Raw genomic sequence first — 12,782 nt, 5'->3', positions numbered from 1 at the left:
CTGGAGAACTGAGCCTCGAACCAGGGTCCTTAGGCTTCACAAGCAAGCACTTAACTGCTAAGCCATCTCTCCAGCCCAAGATAAAAAAATGTTTAAGTCTAGCCAGGCATGATGGCACACACCTTTAATCCCAGCACATGGGAGGCAGAGGTGGTAGAATCACTGTAAATTCAAGGCTACCCTAAGACCACATAGTGAATTCCAGGCCAGCCTGGGCAAGAGTGAGACCCTACCTTGAAAAACCAAAAAAAGAAAAGGTTTCAAATCTGTTCATTTTTGTTATTTACGTTTCCCTCCTTCCATCTTTTATCCTGTTTTCTTTCTTCCTTACAAGACATCCCCCACCCTTCCACCCTTCTCGACCTTGATCATAGGCCAGGTTGGCAGCTACCATCCCCAAAGTACTTTGGGGTGTTTTCCTGTGTTGTAGTCAAGCTTCTCATTGCTGCCAGAAAGCATCTGAGCAAAGCAGCTTGAGTGGGGAAAGGCTTTATTTTGGGTTATAGAATTGAGGGGAAGCTCCATGATGGCAGGGGAAATGATGGCATGAGCAGAGGGTGGACATCACTCCCTGGCCAACATCAGATGGACCACGGCAGCAGGAGAGTGTGCCAAATGCTGGCAAGAGGAAGCTGGCTATAATACCCATAAGCCCACCACAATACACTGCCTCCAGGAGGCTCCAATTCTCAAATTGCTGGGACCTAGCATTCAGAATATAGGTTTATGTGGGAACACCCAAATCAAACCACCACACCCCACTTAGCAGTCTGGGAGAAGGAAGTTGCCTAATGGCCAGTGCTCTCTGTGTGCCCTGAGGTAAGGGATCAAAGTGCCACAGTTCTTTTGGAGCAAATCTTTTGATATGACAAAAATCATATTTAGATATGATCTGCCAAGTAGGGTCAGTAAACAGAGGGTATGACGCCTGGAACCATAGCCACGGTCACATGGCCAGGAGGGAAGAAAACACGGAATGAATATCTGGCCAACCAAGGATGAGCCAGAGGCTGGAAAGAGCTGAGAACGACTTGTTCTCAAATTTCTTGTTCAGTGTCCTTGTGGTTCAGTCCACTCTTCAGTACGGAAAGTACCCTGCTCCGTGCCATAGCTGCTGCCCGCTGGGGCGACTCTCGTCTGGCCATTTCAGTCTGCACACTTCATCCACACTATCTTGGCAACTGTATCCTGAGGTCATAGAGAAAAAGTGCCCTGCATGATGGTACACAGAGAAAGAGCAGTCACTAAAATGACCATCTCTAAAGAATGGGCATGGGTGTTGGGTGAGCTTGGAGTGCATAGGCCTGAATGAACACCAATAATGGCTGCTAGCATTCACTAAGTGCTTCCTGTGGGCCAGGCCCCCGTCCTGAGACCCTGACAGGTGTTGTCTGAGTCAGTCCTCAGAACAGCCTTCTGATGAGCACACGACTGCCCCCTGGGGACAGCAGGAAAACTGACAAGGGCCCGTGAGAAGTAGCAACAAAACTTAAGCCCAGGCAGCTCACTCCAGAGCTGAGCTCCGTGACTCTGCATCACACAGCCTGCATCCCAGGCCTCACCCAAGGGCATATTTTTCCAGAAACGCAACTAAATTAAGCCAGGCCTAACACGGAAGCCCAGGTGTACATGTGACCACAAATCCCAGTCTCATATCTGGCTCCAGTCTCAGTCTACCTTCCTAAAGCCAGGCTAGGGTCAAAACGCAGCATCCAGCAACAGATCCCTTCCCACAAACACATCTGGCTAAACCAGCATGTTTATTCTCTTGCCATCTTTCTGTGGGGCAGCTTGACTTCAATTTCCAGCTCATTTCTGCTCGTTTGTCTCCTATGTCTGCTCAGTTCATGGTGACGGCCTCCTGTCTTGCTTCCTGTATAATCCTCTAGTTTGAAGCTTTGTTGAATGAGGGAAAATGCTAGAGAATCATGTCACTATCTTAAGGACGATTAGGGAGAAATAGACTATTGTGGTTTAAGCATGCTGTCCCCCTCCATCTCAATTCACAATAAAAAAGCTGAGGGTCCCTACGTATTTGGAAATTTGGGACCACATGCAAACCAAAACGGGCAGTCACAAGAGGACTCAAATGTAGAGTCAAGGTCATGCTGAGTACAGTTGGACTCAGGGAAATGATTAATCCTGCTTTCCACACAGGCCAGGTATAATTCATCTTTGTGGCAGACCAAAGAGTTGAGCTTACCAGCATGGAAGGGCGGTCCTCTTTTCTAAGCTTTGCACCCTTGCGGGGAAGAAATCTATCATTTCCACCTCTGTTTGTCTGTCCGGTGATTGGCGGCTGGCTGTCTATAAGCGTGTCCCTGATGAGTTGTCTGCATGGAAATGGTCCTTTGCTAACCGCACTACTCTGCCCACAGACAGGGGACCACCGGAACCCCTTCCTAAAGCATGCTGCAGGGGAATGTTGTGGTTTGGGTTTTGCTTTTCTTTTCATTTTCTTGTCACCTGGCAAAATAATCCAGGCAGTGTGTGACTCGCCAGTAAAGACTGTACAGGGCGAGGAAGTTGAGTCCACCTTAGAGACCGTGGATCTCAGTGAAGATGCTCCACCCGAGCCCACGGACGCAAAGCCCAAGGAGGACGGCAAAGCGCGGCGAACCCCCTTGATGGCGCTGCTCAGACAAATGGTAAGCCCCCCTCCTCCCGCGTGGAGCGAGGGCTCCTCCTCGGCCTCTGAGAGCAGAGGGTTACCGCCACCATGAGCCACAGCTGCTGGCGATGTCAGGCAGTGTCAGTGGACAGTGAATTCCCCAGTCAGAGGGTCTCAGCTCCTTGCTAATATTCTTTCACTCCTCCTTAACCATTGCTAATTCCCTTTTTAACAAAACAAGAGGTCTTGAGCTCTGGGTTTGGGCAGATGAGACTGTCCACCCAGCACTTAGTTCTGAAGCTGGCTTTAATTTTACTTAAAGTGCCTTCAGTCGGTGACAGATGTTTCTGCTGTTCTCATTATGGTAGCAACGTGATGTTCCCTTTAAGACGCACTTACTTAAGGCATATATTTAAGGAGTATATGGATATGCTAATAAATTAAAATAGACCTTTAAAAAAGAGTACAAGTCCTTTTTAAGGATTGAATACTAAACCATCCTAGTTATAGATGGACATGGGGGTGCACACCTGTGACCCCCAACACAGGAGGCCAAGGCAGAAGGATCCCGCTACATTGTGAGGCTCCGTCAAACAGAACCAAAAGCCCAGGTTGTAGACTGAGAAGTTCCAAAGGTGACGGGCAAGTGATACAGACCTGCCCAGCGCTGGCATGGGAAAGGTCATGGGGACACGGCACCCTTACGATGCACATAGGCAGCTTTGACGGTGAAGTTGCAATGCTACTGTTAACTTATGTAGAGTGGAAAAACTCTTTTGGTGCCTGTGAAGAGTGGTGGGCACTCTAGGGGCTGGGGAGACGTTCAGTGGGTAAGAGTGCTTGCTGCTCAAGCCTGAGATTCTGGGTTCAAGCCCCAGCACCCACGTAAAAAGCCAGCCATGGCTACACAGGCCTATGAGCCCAGCGCTGGAAAAAAAAAAGGTGCACAGGAGAATCACTAGGGCTCTCTGGCCGGCCAGTCCAACCAGAAAGAAATGACAGGAGCTCCAGGTTCAGTGGGAGCCTTGTTCAGGGAAATAAGGCAAAAGAGTAACAGAGGACACCCACGTCTTCCTCTGGTCTCTGCACGCAAATGCAAGGACGCATGCTTCTGCACACACACGGGTCCCTCCACACCCCCACCACACACACGCCAAAAAAGTCATGTACATCAGGCATTTTAAACAGCCCCCCAAAATCATTTTAAAAGCACCATAAAAACTATTATCACTTAGCCAACAAGCAAAATTCCATGCATGGCAAAGGTCATTGTTTTTGTTTTTGTTTTTGTTTTTATTTAGTTTTATTTTCCAGGTAGGGTCTCGCTCTAGCTGAGGCTGACCTGGAATTCACTATGTAGTCCCAGGCTGGCCACCACCACAAAGGCCATTGATTTAATTCCCTTTTAATGAAAAACAAGAATTCCATTAGCATGGGCCTTTATTTTCGTGTTGAGAACTTTAATCCTTTCCCATTTCGCAAGGTCAGACTCCTACAGAGGTGTTTCTCCTTCACAAACAAAATCAAGCACAAGAAAGCCTTGCCATTGGGAGCAGAGGCTTCTAGAAGCTGCTGGCGGGGAACCACGGATTCTCTGGAGGAAGGAGGGAAGGAGTCGTGGGCAGTCCCTGTGGCTAAGCCCCCATCCCTGCGGCTGCCCGTTTGCTTTATCATGTAGTACTGACATTGGTATCAAGATTTGAGGTGCTCACACCTAGAAAAGACCTACTGGTCCCATTTCTGACAGCTGTCTGAATAACCAGGGAGTCCAAGGAGTCCTTTGTAACTGACCCTCGCAGGATAACTGACTCACAACATAACTGATGTTATGAGGAGATGATCAGTGCTGCTATGTCCACATAAAGTTGAGAGGTACAGAAATTATAGTAAATTGAATACAGAAATAATAGTAGGTTGAATCGTCGTCTCTTTTAAATAAATAATGTGTGGATAGTTTGGGCTGGAGAGATGGCTTAGAGGTTAAGGGGCTTGCCTGCAAAGAGCAAGGACCCATGTGCAGCTCTCCAGATCCCACATTAGCCAAACACACAAAGGAGTGGCAGGTGCAAGGTCACATGTACCCACTAGGTGGTGCAAGTGTCTGGAGTTTGATTGCAATGGCTGAGGCCCTGGCGTGCCAATTCTTTCTCTCTCTAAGAATAAAATTTTTTAAAAAGTAAAAAATCTTTTTATAAAAGGCGAAAAGACAAGAAACTCCAAAGAACCACTCACAGCACCCATCCCCCAAATGCTTAACTTCCTAGAAGTAAAAAAACCAGATGGAGCTGGGCATGGTGGTGCACACCCTTAATCCCAGCACTCAGGAGACAGAGGTAGGAGGGATGCCGTGAGTTCAAGGCCACCCTGAGACTACAAAGTGAATTCCAGGTCAGCCTGGGCTAGAGTCCCTACCTTGAAAAAAAAAAACAAAAACAGATAGTCTGAATATTTGGAGGGGAGTGATGGATGCAGAAGGGTCCTTTGTAACTGACCCTCACAGGATAGGGAGACAGGAATGAGAACATGCTCTTAATTGCTAGTCATTGCTCTTATTATGTGGGGACTGCAATGTTCTTCATTCCTTCATAATGGTGAGAATGTTCCCCAAACTCCAGTCATCCTAATTTTTGTAAATATTTTATTTTTATTTATTTACTTGAGAGAGAGAGAGGCAGATAGAGAGAGAAAGGGCACACCAGGGCCTCCAGTCACTGCAAATGAACTCCAGACGCATGTGCCATCCTGTGTGCCTGGCTTTTGTGGTTACTAGGAAATCGAACCTAGGTCCTTTGGCTTTGCAGGCAAGCGCCTTAACTGCTGAGCCATCTCTCCAGACCCCACTCATCCTAATTATTGTCATTTTTCCTATTCTATTTTCCTTGAAGCATGTTATCACCTTTGTGATTGCTTCGGTTGTATGGCAGGCAGGACTTCCCAGCTCATCTCTATCCCTACAAGCCCCTGTTGTCACGCCCACCCAGCTCATTCACTCAAGTTACAGCTCCTGTGGGCGTTTGAGTTCGAAGCTCTCATATAACCCCCACCTCATCAGGTTAGTGACTTTGTTGGCCTACATTGAATGGACTCGAGTGAACCATTACGTTATTGATGGACAGGTGAGATGTCTCCAGTTTTTCTGGTTTTTATTTATTCATTTGCTCAACGAAATTATTGAGTGCCCATTTTCATTCCACGCACCAAGGAGTCAATGGTGAGCATACATGGCTCCGTCCTCATGGGGAATGAAGCCCAGTGAAGACTGTGCTCAGTCGGGGAGCCTGCGCCCCACGTCTTACACACATTATCTCCATCACTTCCCTAGCCTGCATGAAGAGCCTCCACTCACTTTTATTTAAGCATGTATATACATTTCCCCATAGGGGAGTTTCCTGGAAGTCAGCTCTCTAGCAATCACTTTTAGGAAAAAAAAAATGTGTCTGGTAGTGTGCTCATGAATTCCTCCCAAATTGATTTAAAGTCTTTGGATTTTTGCAAGAGGAAAAATCGCCTGCTCTAAGGGCTGGAAAATATAGACAGCTTGTGGTCTATCTTTCAAGGTTTGGAGGGATTTTTTTTTTTTTTGAGCCAAATAATTGAATGTCTTAAAGTTATTTTAGTTTATGATAATGTAAATTTATTTGAATTTTTATTTAGTAGAAAAGTCAATTGTAAAACCTCTTGCTTGTATTAGACCTCAGTAGTCATTGGATGATTGGTTTTCTAGCCTGTGTGGCTCCTGTTCCTTTCAGATAACATACTTTATTGTTTCATGACATTTCTCCCCAAAGTAAATAGATCTCCCAGTTCATCTAATTTATGTTACCTTTTTGTTTTACTCTTTTGTTTTGGGGGAGGGACAGACTCTCACCATACCCCAGGCTGATCTGAAGCTTACTATGTAGCCCCAGTTTGGCCTCTAACTAGTGAAAATCCTCCTGTCTCACTTTCCCAAGTACTTGGAATACATGTGTGCTCCACTATTCCTGACTTGCCCTTTTCACCCAGAGACAGCATTTTCTTCCCATAAATCAACATCTTATTAAAGCAGGAAGAACATCATTTTCTCATTTAACTACATCTGAAGTTAAAAGAAGACACATTCCTAGCACTGCATTCCACACATATATAGACGAATCCCACTGCAAAAGTCCTACAGGTTCCTACGGGATTGCAAAACCATTGCCAGAAACATCTAAGGCGTCCATCACGCTCTAAATAGAAAAGGATTCTTATACATATTAATTCAGCTATATGTCAGGAGTTGGGTGTTTGAAGTGCTGGTGTATTTTTATAAAGTGAGTGGGCAGAGTGCGGTATGGATGTACCCACCCACCAGGCAGGCAGATTGGAAGCCAGGAAGGTAGGAGCTGCAAATATGCAGACTTCAGATTTATAAACCGTCAGTGCAATTGCACCTTGCTGCTGAAGAGTAAGCGCCTCCTCCGCACGTTCTCGTCCACATTATTCCATCTAACCCTCCCTGGGGAACCTTTCTTTAGACCATTAGTTTTACAAGAAAGCCTCGATTGGAGTAACAGTCTCAGGAAGAGCGACTGTGAGCTTGGATATTGGGCCAATTAGAGGCAACAAATAGGAGACAGTCATGAGACCAGGTTTCTTCTTGCTTACATTGTCTAATAAGTCTAAACATACTTGTTTAGAATTACTATCTGGCTGAGCATCAGGGTGCCCGTCTTTAATCCCAACACTCGGGAGGCAGAGGTAGGACTGCCTTCAGTTCAAGGCCACCCTGAGACTACATAGTGAATTCCAGGTCAGCCTGAGCTAGAGTGATACCCTACCTCAAAAAAAAAAAAAAAAAAAAAAAATACTATCTGCAGGGGAAAGGAAGATGACCTACAATGAAATTTTTAAAGGAACACACAGGAATGTTCTAGGCCTCAGATTTCCCCCTGGGTATTAAAATACCAATAATGGTTTGCTCTTTAAGGAACCTTTTCTGAAAGAAACACTAATTTGGCCAGTTTCTGTCGTTGTCAGTGATGCACCGACCCCTTCTCACCTCCCTTACATGGGCTCTGTAGAGACTAACAGCTCTCATTGGCTCCCACGGGAACAATGAGCACCGTTCATTCATTCATTCACTGTGTGCTTACGACACAGTAGACTCTGGCCTAAGCGGGCTACGTGGGGACCTCAATTACTAACATAGAAACCCTATGAAACCAACACCCCATGTTGGGGATTGAACCCAAGGATTCACATACTACAAACGTGTTCTATCCTGAGTTCCACCCCCAGCCCACTTTTTACATTTTTTTTTCCTTTCAAGCCTGTTTTCTCCCTACTTCTTTTTTAAATTTTTAAATTTTTTTTATTTATTCATTTATTTGCAGGCAGAGAAAGACAGAAAGAGAGAGAAAGGATGGGCACACCAGCTACAAATGAACCCCAGAAGTATGTGTCACTTTATGCATCTGGCTCTACCTGGGTTCTGGGAATTGAACCTCAACATTAGGCTTTGCAGGCAAATGCCTTAACCACTGAGCCATCTCTCCAGCCCTCCTTTTGCTTTTTAAGAGAGTGTCACCAGGGCTGGAGAGATGGCTTAGCAGTTAAGCGCTTGCCTGTGAAGCCTAAGGACCCAGGTTTAAGGCTTGATTCCCCAGGACCCACATAAGCCAGATGCACAAGGTGGCGCATGCATCTGGAGTTAGTTTGCAGTGGCTGGAGGCCCTAGTGTGTCCATTCTCTCTCTACCTATATGCCTCTTTCTCTCTGTCTATCATTCTCAAATAAATAGGTAAAATATTTTTTAAAATAAAAAAAGGAGAGTGTCACTAAGTTACTTAAGGTAGTCTTGAACTCATCTGTAGCTTAGGCAGGCCTTAAACTACCGGCCCTCCTGCCTCCGCTGATTGTGTAGCTGGGATGACAGGCCAGCTCCCTCAGGACATTCTGAAATGGGCATTCTTGGAACCAGGACTCAGAGACCCAGGAGGGCTTAAGTGGTGTGCCGACCACCCCAGAACAGGTGACAGTGGGATCAACGGGTTTGTTTTGTGCTGGTTGTTTCTGAAGATGGCCTTCGAGGGGCGTGTCACTGCTTCTTACGCAGATGGAAGTTTCCACAGTATGTGGAGGTGGGACAAGGATACTCTGCATTTTTGTGGCTCCCTTGGTTAAGGTTTTCTATGCAAACATGGTTGCTATGTGCTAGGCTGTTGGTCTTAAAATCACAAGAAGACAAAAGAGGAAACTTCTTACCTAGCTTATAAAGATTGGATATAGGTTTCTTGAATATGCTTGTGATTAAGATGAAGTCTATCTCAGGAGGGTTACTTATTCGACTGTGCCAATCCCACTGCAAGTGAACGTCTTGGTAAAATACAAAAGTAGGATTCATAACCTTTGTGGACCCTGAACATTGAAGGGAGCGCCACTTCCTTCATCTGAGGTCATGAGGTTGAGTTTAGAAATACTATTGCTGACATTTCCACACTCATGTCGTCCCAATTCTTTCATTTTTTAAATATTTTTAAATTTATTTTTATTTATTTGAATGACACACAGAGAGAGAGAGAGAATGAGAGAGAATGGGTGCAGCAGGGCCTCTTACTGCATACAAACTCCAGAAGCATGCACCACCTTGAGTGTGCATCTGGCTTACATAGGTAGTGGGGAATCAAACCTGAGTCCTTAGGCTTTGCACACAGGCAAGTGCCTTAACCACTAAGTCATCTTTTTCCAGCTCTCAGTTCTTTCTCTTTTTTTAATCTTTGGCTGAAGGATTCAAATCCATTTTTATTCCTTTCTGAAAAAGAAAAAAAAAAAAAAAGAACTGACCATGAAATACTCTGCTAGAATTTTGACTATCAGAATAATTCTACATGGGAAATTTCAACTTATCGGAGTGATCTACATGGGCACCGAGCAGTATTTGAGAAGATCACCGCCCATCGGCTGATCCTGTAGCTGGGCCTGTCCCACAACGTCTGAAGAAGCCTCCATCTCACCAAGCCCTCGTGATCACACTAACATCAAGTAACTTCCTGGTAGCCAGTCATCGCAGGTTTACTGAGCAGCACCTACTCTTCCTAGGGGCAGGACAGGGAGGTGACTAAGACTCTAGAGTGTGGAGCGTGGACGCACGGCCTGCTCTCATCCCACGCCTCTCTAACCTGACCCCACCCAGCGCCTCTCAGGAAAACAATTATTCCTCTGTGTTAAGGTTCTGATAGAATAAAGAATGTAAGTTATTCTCTTTAGCATAGTACCTGCCACTCCAACCTAAGATATCCTTTACACCAAAATATAGATAGATAGATAGATAGATAGATAGATAGATAGATAGATAGATAGATAGATAGATAGATAGATAGATTTCAGGGCTGGACAGATGGCTCAGCAGTTAAAGTGCTTGCCTGCAAAGCCTAAGGACCTATGTTCAACTCTCCAGATCCCATGTAAGCTAGATGCACATGGGTGAGGCAAGTGCAAGGTCACACATGCCCACTAGGTGGCGCAAGCATCCGGAGTTTGATTTCAGTGGCTGAGGCACTGGTGTGCCAATTCTTTCTTTCTCTCTCTCTCTCTCTGTCAGAAATTTAAAAAATAGATTTCAGCCAGGCATGGTAGCACGTGCCTTTAATCCCAGCCCTCAGGAGGCAGAGGTATGAGATTGTTGTGAGTTTGAGGCCACCCTAAGACTACAATTTGGGCTAGAGCAAGACCCTACCTCAAACAACTCTCCCCCTGCCAAGAAAAGTAGATTTTATTGTCTCTAATAACACAAGCACCACATCTCGAAACGCATTTGCACGTCTGCTTGTTTTAACTGCTCCCAGTGCGTGTGCTTGCTCAGAGACCCGCCGTGATTGAACAGTGCCGTCTTGGCTTCCTCTCCCCCCCCCGCCCCCCCCCCCCGTGCCAGCCCCAGTCCCTGAGGAGAGCTTGAGCAGAACCACGCTTTCGGGGTCAGACCCAAGGTGGCATTGTTGATGAATCCTGAGCAACTCCTTATCACATCACTTGGGTACCGGGCATCAAGAACGCGGCATCACTAAACGCACAGTTAAAACTACAGAGCCCAGGATGTGTCTGGGCTTGACTGTGGCCGGTTAGCTAGGCAGCGTGGGTGCTCACCGGTCGGTGTGCCGGGAAGCTCTGGGGCAGCACCGGGCCCAATTCCAGGCTTTCTGACTCCAAAGCTTGGGGCCGCTCTTAAGAAGTCACAGCCCCCACGTTTATTGCCGCTCGATTCACAATAGCTGGGAAACGGAGCCAGCCTAGATGCGCCTCAACTGATGAGTGGATAATGACGATGTGGCACATTTATACAGTGGAGTTCTACTCAGCGGTAAAGAAAAATGAAGTTATGAAATTTGCAGAAAAATGGATGGACCTGGAAAGGATTATACTAAGTGAGGTAACCCAGGCCCAGAAAGCCAAGCGCCACATGTTCTCTCTCATATGTGGATCCTAGCTACACATGACTGGGCTTCTGCGTGAGAATGAAAATACTTAGCAGCAGAGGCCAGTAAGTTAAAAAGGAGATATAAAGGGAAGAGAAAGGAAGGGAGGAGGGTACTTAATAGGGTGGTAGTGTATATATGTAAGTAGAATGATTGAGATGGGGAGGTAATTTGATGGAATTTCAAAGGGGAAAGTATGGGGTGGGGAACGGAGGGTATTAACATGGGATATTTTTTATAATCATGGAAAATGTTAATAAAAATTGTGAAAAGATGAAAATAAAAATTAAAAAAAAAAGAATCCATAGCCCACAGGGCACAAGTGGCATTCCCCTTTAAACTATTTTTTTTTATTTTTTTTTTAATTTATTTATTTGAGAGCGACAGACACAGACAGAAAGACAGATAAAGGGAGAGAGAGAGAATGGGCACACCAGGGCTTCCAGCCTCTGCAAACGAACTCCAGACGCGTGCGCCCCCTTGTGCATCTGGCTAACGTGGGACCTGGGGAACCGAGCCTTGAACCGGGGTCCTTAGGCTTCACAGGCAAGCACTTAACCGCTAAGCCATCTCTCCCGCCCGGCATTCCCCTTTAATGCCAGCACTCAGGAGGTGGAGATAGGAGAATCACTGTGAGTTTCGGACCTGCCTGAGGCTACATGGTGAATTTCACATCAGCCTGGGCTACAGTGAGACCCTATCTGGAAAAAAAAAAAAAAAAAAAGAATTCACATCCCTAATGAGCCCCAGGTGAAACTGGTACTACTTGGCCTGGAACCACTTAGCCCCACTCACCAGAGAAGGAACCGCAGCTGCGAGGTAGACGCCACGCAGCCTGCCCTGGGTACCACTGACCATGGAAAGCACCTCACGTCTCTACTGGGTGAAAACATAGCAAAACAGCGACCACCCAAGCGTCCCGATGGGAAGATACTGTGGTTCAGTTGCTCATTCAAGTGTTCATTCATTCATTCATCTTGCCAAACACCTCCTCATTCCAACGCTGTCTCCTCCTCTTCCTCCCTTCCTCCTCTTCTTCCTGTTCCTCTTCTTCTTTCTCCCCCTCTTCCTCTCCTCCCACTTCTCTCCACCCTCCTCTTCCTCTTCTCCTCCACCTCCTTCCTCAACAGCACCATCACACGTAGCCCAGTCTCTCAGCCTCCCAAGTGCAGGGATTACATATGCACCTCCATAGCCAGCTTCAACATGTTTTTCATCACGTTTGTTTAGCCCCAGAATTGCATAATCCCAGGTTTTAGGACTTTTGTTGTTCGGAGGGAGGGATGGATGCTTGATTTCACCCCTCTGGTTGCACATCTGGAAGCCCATATTCCATCTGCAGCACTTTCCCTGTCGCTCGTGATCCTTAAGGTCAAGACGCGGGCGGGGCTGCTGTCACCTGCTTCAGAGCGTCTTGCAGTCTCCAAGTTCACGGTGCCAAGGTCACTCAAAGGCTATTGTCTGTTTGTTATTTTAGTCAGTGAAAGGGAATGGAGGGATCAGCCACTCAGAAGAACTAAACGGAAAAGACTCCAGCGACCAAGTAAGTGACCTCGAACTCACTCTGGTGGTGGGTTTTCAGCTGGTGCGTTCTCCCTTCTTTCCGTCCTTGTCTTCAGTGCAACTCTCGCTGTAAGCCACCTCATGTAACCCTCACAGACACTGGACTGAGGTTCATCACTTGATACCCACCAGGCACCCACATACTCTGCGGGGCTCTGTGGAACTCACGGCCA

General features: G+C 46.4%; 1 protein-coding gene across 2 annotated transcripts in view; it reads left to right on the top strand.

The window, feature by feature from the left end:
- The window catches only part of Bcas1 (brain enriched myelin associated protein 1), an 86,426-nt gene that overhangs the window by 61,011 nt on the left and 12,633 nt on the right, over window positions 1-12,782 (top strand). For both annotated transcript variants that reach the window (XM_045156906.1, XM_004663794.2), the window contains 2 exons: window positions 2,484-2,648; window positions 12,524-12,589. In XM_045156906.1, the coding sequence (XP_045012841.1) occupies window positions 2,484-2,648; window positions 12,524-12,589 (231 nt within the window). The remainder of the gene's footprint in view (window positions 1-2,483; window positions 2,649-12,523; window positions 12,590-12,782) is intronic.

This window comes from Jaculus jaculus, chromosome 8 (assembly GCF_020740685.1).
Source record: "Jaculus jaculus isolate mJacJac1 chromosome 8, mJacJac1.mat.Y.cur, whole genome shotgun sequence".
In the NCBI taxonomy this organism is placed as follows: domain Eukaryota; kingdom Metazoa; phylum Chordata; class Mammalia; order Rodentia; family Dipodidae; genus Jaculus; species Jaculus jaculus.
The sequence above is the reverse complement of the archived record's forward strand: the minus strand, read 5'-3'. Positions and strand labels throughout refer to the sequence as shown.